Source organism: Pseudoliparis swirei, chromosome 21 (assembly GCF_029220125.1).
Source record: "Pseudoliparis swirei isolate HS2019 ecotype Mariana Trench chromosome 21, NWPU_hadal_v1, whole genome shotgun sequence".
Taxonomy (NCBI): Eukaryota; Metazoa; Chordata; class Actinopteri; order Perciformes; family Liparidae; genus Pseudoliparis; species Pseudoliparis swirei.
This window is the reverse complement of record NC_079408.1, coordinates 7490479-7500843: the sequence shown is the minus strand read 5'-3', so window position 1 is coordinate 7500843 and position 10365 is coordinate 7490479. Positions and strand designations below refer to the sequence as shown.

General features: G+C 40.2%; 1 protein-coding gene across 1 annotated transcript; it reads right to left on the bottom strand.

Moving 5' to 3' along the window:
* Positions 1 to 4134: 4134 nt before the first annotated feature.
* On the bottom strand, positions 4135 to 9791 carry batf2 (basic leucine zipper ATF-like transcription factor 2). The gene is made up of 3 exons (XM_056442706.1): positions 9597 to 9791; positions 8547 to 8666; positions 4135 to 6729 (listed from the first exon to the last, which is right to left on the bottom strand). Exons 1-3 carry the CDS (start codon positions 9753 to 9755, stop codon positions 5800 to 5802), a joined length of 1209 nt encoding a protein of 402 aa, XP_056298681.1. The 5' UTR covers positions 9756 to 9791; the 3' UTR covers positions 4135 to 5799.
* Positions 9792 to 10365: the final 574 nt, after the last annotated feature.

Genomic DNA, 10365 nt, shown 5'->3' with positions numbered 1-10365 from the left:
TTTTTTAACCTGGTGCTCAGGTTTTTCCACACACAAAAAATCAATTGTTTTAATACTAAATATGTTTGAACAAGTGGTTTTTTTAACCTGGTGCTCAGGTTTTTCCACAAAATTCCAAATTAAAATCCAAAATTCCAAATTATTACAATTTATTTACTATTAAAACAATTGATTAATCCATGTGGGGTTTTTTAACCTGGTGCTCAGGTTTTTCCACACACAAAAAATCTATTGTTTTAATGCTAAATATGATTAAACAAGTGGATTTTATTAACCTGGAGCTCAGGTTTTCCCACAAAATCCAAAATTCAAATTCAAAATTCAAATACAAAATTCAAAATTATTACAATTTATTTACTATTAAAACAATTAATTAATCCAAGTGGTTTTTTTTAACCTGGTGCTCAGGTTTTTCCACACAAATTCCAAATTAAAATCCAAAATTCCAAATTATTACAATTTATTTACTATTAAAACAATTGATTAATCCATGTGGGGTTTTTAAACCTGGTGCTCAGGTTTTTCCACACACAAAAAATCTATTGTTTTAATGCTAAATATGATTAAACAAGTGGATTTTATTAACCTGGAGCTCAGGTTTTCCCACAAAATCCAAAATTCAAATTCAAAATTCAAATACAAAATTCAAAATTATTACAATTTATTTACTATTAAAACAATTAATTAATCCAAGTGGTTTTTTTTAACCTGGTGCTCAGGTTTTTCCACACAAAAAAAATCTCCTCCGTGAACCGCCACCTTAACGTGGTGGAGGAGTTTGAGAGGTTCGTAATCCTGGTGCGTTGTCGGGGCATTAGCCCCTGGTAAACAGGTCTCAGGGGAGACTAAGAGCGGTTTATGTGCATCATTTACATATAATATTAGTTATAGTTATTGTGAATGACGGTTTATGTGTTCAATTCAGTATATTTACAATCTGTGTACAATCTGTACATAGACATCCCCATATGTATCATAGTAAGCAACTTCCATATGTAAGCAACTTCTTCTATTATAACATAAATCCATTCAATCAGAAATTAAACCCACATTACTGTATCAAAGATCAAACGCACATTATTACACTAACTTTGTTCCAAAAAGTTTGTTCACAGTTGAGAATAAGAACATGTGTGACAGATGTGGTCTGGGCAGTGGTTCTCCACTGGTCTGGGGCGGTGGTTCTCACCTGGTCTGGGCAGTGGTTCTCACCTGTTCTATCTATCGTCCGGCGAGTAAACTCACACGGCTAAACTCACTCGAGTAAAGTAACGCAAACATTTTCCTCACTTTTGGTGTGAACGCAGCATGGAAGAGTGTGAACAGATGGCACTTTGCTGCGTAGAAAGTTACCTTCAAAATAAAAGCACAGTATCTTTTTTGCCCAGGCAAAGGTTATCGTATGTCTTTAAAGTCGACGGGGGGGCCACATAAAATGACGTGGAGGCCAGACTAGGCTCGCGGCCCTTGTGTTTGACCCTTGTGCTCTAGATCACAGGTGTCAAACACGAGGCCCGCGGGCCGGATGCTGCCCACCACGCCCGCGGCGGCTTAAAAGACTTGATCGCCTTTTCTTTCAAGAAAAAATCCTGTGCTTTTATTTTGAAGGTAATTTTTTCTCCATCGGAATGTCGTCTGTTCACTCTTTCATGCTGCGTGTACACCAAAGAGAAGCGAACTCTCGCCTGGCTTTACTCGCCAAACTATTTGCGATCGTTCGCTTCATTCATGCTAGATGCGCCGGAGAGGAGGCGTGGCTTATCGCCATGAAAACAGTTCATTACCGCCGTCCACCATGGAAGAATGCTTGTGTCATTACAGTGAGACTGGTGGGGAGTTATTTGACAATGATTGCAGGTGTATTTAAATGTATTTTGGACCACTTCTGTGCTGCGGAAGTAATTTGCTTTATTGCTGTGGTTAACCACGAAGAACCTCCACGTTGGCAAACATGCTCGACAATGAGCTTTTAATCAAAATAATATATATATATATATATTATTTTATTCATATACATTTCATATGTATATTATTTATATATATATATATATTTTTATATTATATATTTATATAATTTCTTTTAAATATTATATACATATATATATATATGTATGTAATTTGTTTTAAATATTATATACATATACAGGACTGTCTCAGAAAATTAGAATATTGTGATAAAGTTCTTTATTTTCTGTAATGCAATTAAAAAAACAAAAATGTCATGCATTCTGGATTCATTACAAATCAACTGAAATATTGCAAGCCTTTTATTCTTTTAATATTGCTGATTATGGCTTACAGCTTAAGAAAACTCTAAAATCCTATCTCATAAAATTTTAATATTTCCTCAGACCAAGTAAAAAAAAAGATTTATAACAGCTGAGTGTTTGTCAAGGCTCAGGAAACCCTTGCAGGTGTTTCGAGTTAATTAGACAATTCAAGTGATTTGTTTAATACCCTACTAGTATACTTTTTCATGATATTCTAATATTTAGAGATAGGATATTTGAGTTTTCTTAAGCTGTAAGCCATAATCAGCAATATTAAAAGAATAAAAGGCTTGCAATATTTCAGTTGATTTGTAATGAATCCAGAATGCATGACATTTTTGTTTTTTTAATTGCATTACAGAAAATAAAGAACTTCATCACAATATTCTAATTTTCTGAGACAGTCCTGTATGTTTGACACAGTGAAAAACAGCCTGGGGTCAAATTGACCCCAAAGAACACCGACATTAAACATTGAATGGGGTCAAATTGACCCGAAAGGTAACAGGAGGGTTAAACATTCTGTTTAGGATGAAGATGTATTAATGTTCCATATGGAAGAAAACTGCTAAATAACTGCTGAGTTGCAGCACCATTGTATAGAAGAATGTATAAATGTATATATCCGTCTTTTGTCATAAATCTCTATGTTCTCACAAAATATACCGAGAATATCGGTAATATGTGATTAATCATGATTAATCCACAAAAACCTGTGATTAACCCGATTAAAATTTGTAATCGTTTCACAGCCCTAATATATATGCATCTATATATATGTATTTAATATTCAAAACAAATTATATAAATATATAATATCAAATATATCTATATATAAATAAAATACAGATGCAATGTATATATATATATATATATATATATATGTGTGTATATATGTCAAAGGATTCTTGTGTCATTTATAAATAAGTCTATTTTCTCATGTCTTGTATGTAGTAGCCTTTGGGATGGTTTAGTTTTTTAGTGGAACTACCCTGTAATGGCATGTGAGGGTCGTGGGTTTAATCATCGCAACCGTCCACCTGTCCGCACTAACTTGGTGTTTTGTTAGAAATGCCCTTTCGTCAATGAAGTGATGTCCACCACACTCTCAGTCTAACATGTAAATATAATGTTGCTTTTGATCAGATGAGACCAGTGTGTCTTGCTGAGTAGGAGCGCACCACATGAGTCATCAGGGGTCGAGTAAGGTCTCCCCCACCAGATGACTCACAGGATCCTCCATGTGCCGGGGAACATTTGTGATTTTCTAAAGCTAAAAAAAAAGCAGAAAGTGTGTGCGTTTGTTTGCGTTTTTTTGATTATTGGAAAAGGGGAGCCCAGCTGCATCACCCCTCACATACTTCAACATGTGATAACCCAGGCATCAGTACACTGCGAAGAGTCATACAACTTGTTTACAGTGTTATTTGTTAGAGTTCTCGTAAAATGGATTTTATAGCACTAAGAAATTCTGCCTGAGTGATCTGGCTCAGAGTGATTGTTCTCCCCACTTGAACGGCACACTTAACCCTCCTGTGACCTTTGGGGTCAATTTAATCAAAATAATATATATATATATATATTTTATTTATATACATTTCATATGTATATTATTTATATATATTTTTTATTATATATTTATATAATTTATTTGTAATATTATATATATATATAAAGTTTTATAACCGGACATAGACCTGATAAGCCGGCAGCAGTTTTACTGCTAATTATTTCCTTTCCTTAGTAAGACTGATGTATTATTTGTTCGTTTTAATATGACGACGCTTCACTTTAATTGTAGTTGCATATTACATTAGAACATGTACATGGTTTTAGAGAACATCATTGTAAAATTAGCAAAAGGGACATTTTAAATAATGTTTTTTATTTGTAATTACATTTTCTATTCAAACCATAAATATAATAATCTTAAACGTGTTAAATAACAACACTACACACACAGCCTGCAGAATCACACAACCTACAGAATCCCACAGTTCATTTGAATACAATTATAATGCATACTGCTAGCTATAAATCCTATTTAGAAAGAAAATCCACTCGACTATTCATTTCTTTCCAGCAGTCCTGGTCTCTTATTGTCAGTTACAGGGAAACAAAGTCAAAAAGAAAAATTAAGTCACGTATACGTTCTCCTTATCATGGGGGGATTAACTCCTAGGGGCCCCATGCAGGGCAACAACAAAAAGAGCCGTTAGCACTTTTTTACATTTGTTTCGCACACATTTATTTGTAATATAAACTTTGATAGCACACATAACTCAGAGATAGCCAAACTATTTGAAATTATTCAAATCCACATTCAATCTCGGGCCCCTGGGCCCCTGAGGGCCGCTGGGATCGGTTATCCACTTTGTCTGGTTGGTGATCCGCCCTTGAAAGTAAAGTTGGTAAAAAAGATACCTAAATTAATCATGAATATGTAGTTTGCATAATTACCAGTAAGTAGAAATAATACAATTGTATTACTTGAAGTGAAGAAGGAACTAGATAAAACTATATATTTATAATTAAGAAAAATAAATAATTGTAGCTTTAAAATAACTAAATTAACCATAAGCAAATTGACTGATGTAAATAATCAATAGCAACACAATCTGTGAAACTGAATATAAAAAGAGGAAAGAATAAAAACCACTGAATAAAGTTTCCTGCGTGGCGTTGAATCACAACTGTCATAATCTTAAACTTTGTCCCTTTGTGTGTAACACATGCGGTTCCAGTCCCAAAGGGCAACTTCACCTCAGGACAGTTCCTTAAAGTGGGAAGGAAGTGAGCGCTCTACCCAATCTAACATTACATGCCCAAGTTTCAAATGTTGCGTCATTGTTTTGGGGCATTGTCATCTCTGGATTAAAGAAGGGTGACCGACCTCATTGATTTGAAACTGAACAACTGCGCATTGATATATTTGATAACATAGTTAGTTCAAGTTTCATCTCCAGGGGCTTGTATGGACTCACAAATAGCTCAGTAATTATACACTTCTGAGCCCATTATCCAGCAAAGTTGGAGATTTGAGCACCGTACTCCAGTCTCTAAAACCTCTGCACGGCGCTCAAGATTCGCCGACGCTCTTTGTTATGAAAAGGAAACGGGAGGCTTTGAATCCAGAACCGGAAGCTTGCGTTACAAACTGGAGCTTGAATGAAAGACATGACCATATACACGCATCAAACTAAAATATGCTATAGTCCACGATACCGTGTTTTTAGAGCTTGACCCACACTAATCTCTAAAAGCTGCATATCTCTGCTTGTGCTGTATTGGCTTTGACCATTTTGTCTTTAATGTGGATCTTTGTGGAAACTCAATACTCACTCACGAGTGTCCCTTTAAGAGGCTGAAGCATATGAAGAGCAACATTTGGTTCCTGTACATCCTAACAGGTGTATGAATCAGTCAGATTGCGCTAGCTGCTCAGCAGAGTTTGATTAAACTGCTCAAAATATAGAAATACGCACAAGGAAGAAGAAACTCGTCTTCCTTTTCTTTGTGACATGTAGTGCTACAGGTGACTCGTCCCACTTAGTATCCACTCGTTGCACTCCAGGAGCTCACAGAGGGAAAGGTCTCTTGAGGGATCCCCCAGTGAGGGTGGGGGTTGCGGGACTGGTTCATCAAAGCTGCTGGAGGTAGTCTGAGACACATTCAAAGGACTCGGGACGCCGAGCATGGACAGCAGAGACGGACGACTGAGCGCGACTTGTTGACTATAACTTGGCTTTGAGGCAAAAACAGGGGCAGGACACGAGAGGGACTTGGGAGAAGGATCGTGAAGAGTTGGCGGTGAAAGAGAACACGTCAGACTCACGGGACAATCCTGACCTGCGTTCTCTGCCGCCAACTGGGAGTTAAAGGGAACTGCATTGGATGAAGCGGCAAGAAAAGAAGCTTGTGTCATTAGAAAATCATCCAGCACACTCGGGTGGCCTGACCTCGAGACCGCCGAGTGCGAAACAAGGCCGGTGCAGACAGGCGGAACATTTGTCGGCCTCAATGCGATGAGCGAAGGGGAATCTGCGCTCAACGGAGAGCGAGGAGCCGGAGCCGCGGAGGAAGAGACGGAGTCAGGAGCCGTCACAGAGCTGGAGGAGGTGAAGAGTCCCGCGGACGAACCGTGAGGCAAGGCGGATGTCGTGGCTGCCGGAGGGGTTAAAGGTGAGAAACGGGCGCTTTGAACACAGTCGCGAGGTTGAAGACCCAGACTTGGGGTCAGGGAGGTGGAGAGCGAAGGGGGGGCCGGGAAAGCGGAGCGCGAGGCCCCGGGAGGGTCTCCGGAGGGGCCGGCCGAGGAGGAGCTGGACGCGGCGGAGCCTTTGAGGCAGCAGGAAGGCTTGTGGCGCTCCAGAGCTGCCGTGTAGGAGTGGAGGTCTTTTTTCAATGCGGCGATCTCCTTTTTGATCGCCGAGTTGGATCGCTCCAGACACTGGAGCTCCTGAGGAGAAGAGGGTGGGAGGGGAACAACACAGGAGGGAGGAGGAGGGGGGGAAAGGAACAAGTTAATGTCAGTTTAGTCATCTCTATCTTTATTATCCCTCAGAGTGGCACTCGTAAGCCATAAAGAAAATGATTACAGACATACATCAAAAGACTTCCCACACAATCCTCTCCAAGTCCTTTAAGACTCTTCTCGAGCGCTGTAATAGAAAGCACACAGCAGCCGTAGAGTTGACGCTGCGCGGCCAAAGTCGGAAACCTCGGAGGAGAACTGAAATATTGCTCTTATGTGACGATACTGCAAGATCAGTGCGACAGGAGAGAGTAGGTGGTGGAGAGAGCAGAAGAAACGAGGTGATTCTCTGCTGATCGCTGCAGTGTTAGCGAGATTTATGTGAGAAAAAATGATGCCGTTCTTATTTAGAGTTTCTCGATTTGTTTCCTCCTGCTTTATCCATCAACTAAACACTCGCTTTTATGGCCTCATTACGTTTCAACGCAGCCTGAAAACACTTATCCTCCAAAGCAGCCGGTATTCATCTCCATTGAGCCCCAATGACTGCATGCACAGACTTGAATAACAGAAGAAGAACAGTGTCTCCCTTCAAAGAGACCACATTTCTATTATATTCCCCCAAGGTCACAGAGGTCAAAGGCACGTGCGCTGATCCCTTAAACCTTGACCTGCTGACACCGACTCTGCTTCTTCAAAATCGAGCCCGAAGGAGCAGAACTGAAAGAGAAGCGGGAGAGAGAAAGTGAAAGTCTGGGCTCCTTTAGCACAAAAGACACATGCCCATTCATAAATGTGGAAAACACATACCTATCCAACCAGTTACGGCAGTTAAGTGCTGTTCTAGGACAGAAGGACCAACGGGTTAGTGACAAACAGAAACGTACCCAACCAGCTGCTGCGCTGAACTACAGGTTTGATGTTGTATCATCATCATCATCATCATCATCAACATGAGAGTCATATAACACATTTTATGGGTGTGTGTATCAAGCAATAAACCCCACGTGACAGATTCATACAAATTGGATTTTATTGTTTGCTATATAGAAACTAAATCAGCAGACGAGACTCTAACGGAAAGAACTCATTGAGATGTAAGACTTAAATCTGTTTAAAGGAATAGTTCAGACTTTTTGGAACATATGCTTATTTACTTTAGACGAGAAGATCGACGCTATGTTGACATTCTTCTTTAGATCCCAAAAGCAATGTATAAATGGGAGGAAAAAAAGACGTGATGTTCCTTTGATGTTGTTAATTATGATAATTTGGGGGAGTGGCTTTGGGAGCGACGCCAAAAGCAAACTTTTGGAGCTGCTAGCTACTTTCATTGGATTGGTTGGATAATTTCTTTCAATCTAGCGTACTCTAGACTTTAATGTTATTTTTACTTTCCCTTTTGGGTAAGAATTACATCGAATGAAACAAAGTTGACTCAGAAAGTCTATTTTGCGTGTGTGTGTGCGTGTGTGTGTCTGCAACGCAACTTGTGGAATGTGTCCCTCTCAGATAAAAAACAGTACAGGAGGATAGAAAAACAGAGGCGGAAGTGTGTGGGTGTGTGTGTGTGTGTGTGTGTGTGTGTGTTTAGGAGAGGGAGGGCCAACAGGAGGGCATAGCAGAGGGAGTGGAAGTCCTTCCCCGAAAGCAGAGTATTTACAAGAAATGGCTGTGAGCATTTTGTCAGATTACACAACACACACACGAAAGGGAGACACACTGAGTGAACGGGTGATGGTGGAAGGAAGGAAGGAAGGAGGAAAAGGGGAGAGGGGACACAAAGAGTGAATATTTCGAACCTCGTGAAGTTCGTCGGCTCTCTTCGTTTGCTTCCTGCGGCTCTTCCTCGCAGCGTTCTTGTTCTTCTCTTGTTTTATTCTCCCTCTGCGTCCCGTGTGTTCTCCCTCTTCTTCTCTCTCCTGGACAGATACAGTGAAGCACACTCATCGAGGACTCGTTGCTGCGGTCAGTCAGTGTGTGATTTCAAGTGCCCTCTTTTCCCGTGGCCCCACTGCCTTTTAAGGATCTTTTTTCTTTAATGGGAGACATTTTTAACTTTTTGAAATTGCATGATTTGTAGAAGAGATGCCGTAGTCGATGAGGTCATGAGACAAACCTATCACATGACATGTGGTCTCTTGATTAAAGTAAGTTGCAAACTCAACAGATGGACGTTAAATTGGAGGTGCATCCCTTCAAGCTAAACAACTAAAAGTATAACAATTACAACAGGAACAATCTGATTTTAGTCAATTTTAAGAGAACAGCCTAACTTCAACATGCAGAAATAGTAAAGCAGGATGAAGCTATACGCGGCAATTATTATCTCCACCACAAAATAACTGTTGACTATTCTAACAGCACCGTAGACAGAAGGAACGCTATCGTGTTGGACTCTTCTGTCTTTTCAGACCACTTTCAGGTGTCTGTCTGGTTCTCTTTTAAGTATTTTGGGACAATGTTTACCTTTATTAAATAGTGACGAGTGGAGGAGTAACAGAATATCACAAAAATATCACCATCTGAAACTGAACTGGTGACCCGCAGTCACAGCTTACCAAGCCTCTCGAACCACAAGACCAACAGAACACCCCATGGTCATCGATATTCTTAAAATATAAATAATTCCCATGACATCACTAATAGTCCTATTATACTATAGCAGGTGCACTAATGGTTAGTTTTTAACAGTTTGAGTAATTTCATCATTAAAAAATACAAAATAAAACAATGCTTAAAATTAAGTGGGATAAAAGGAATAGAGTTGAATAATTAGTTTGGGTCACTCCTTTTTAGCTCAGATTTGAAGTCATTGACCGACTGACGCGGAGCACGAGGAGGCCACTTACCGATCCGGCGGTGTTGCTCCCCTCAGCGGACACGGAGCTGGGGCTGTTGAGATCACAGCCGGTGTCCATGAATAACGGTGACATCGCCGGTCTCCTCTGCTGCAGACTGGCGCTCACACGTGCGAGACCTCTGCCATGCGACGTGTGGAGTGGACGCATCAGCGAGCGCGCCTCCGCGGCTCCGGGTGAACGTTCAAAGACAATGTCAATGTGCTCACCGGTCGGGAGTCTTCTGAGCGCACCGAGTGTGGCGTCGGGAATCCTGATGATGCAACATGATGCTGCGACTGCTTTCGGTTTCTCTTTATTTTAAACTGACCCGTTGCAAAGCAAAAAGGACTTGCGCTGCCTTCAGGTGTGGCGCGTTGGTTCCGGTGTCCGAGTCTTTTAACGGGACAGAAAGCGGGGATGTTTAAAAGTTTACCCGGTGACACATTTTGCTTTTTTAAACCGCTGCTGGTTTTTGTGTGATTGTTTGGTTTTTGTGGAGAACTAAAGGCAAGCATCATTAAAATAACAAATAAAAAACCCAGCATGCAACTACTTATAGTTTCCCCGCAGTGCAGTTACAGGTCACTGTGTTTATGTGAAGCCTACACTTCTCTGCCAATGTTTGTGAGGATTTAAAAACATACGTTTATGGATATTGTGTCAAATCTCCACATGCAACATGTTCCCATTAGTATCTGAGTTCAGCTGCACTGTTTTAATATTTTCGATAGGGCGTGAACGCACCATGATAAATTGTTGTGGAAAAAATGTTTGGCCA

Coding starts and splice junctions, on each gene's coding strand:
- batf2 (XM_056442706.1), bottom strand. CDS start 9,755: ATGCGTCCACTCCACACGTCGCATGGCAGAGGTCTCGCACGTGTGAGC. Junction 8,667..9,596: donor GGAGCAACACCGCCGGATCG/GTAAGTGGCCTC, acceptor GTATCTGTCCAG/GAGAGAGAAGAAGAGGGAGA. Junction 6,730..8,546: donor GAGCCGACGAACTTCACGAG/GTTCGAAATATT, acceptor TCTTCTCCTCAG/GAGCTCCAGTGTCTGGAGCG.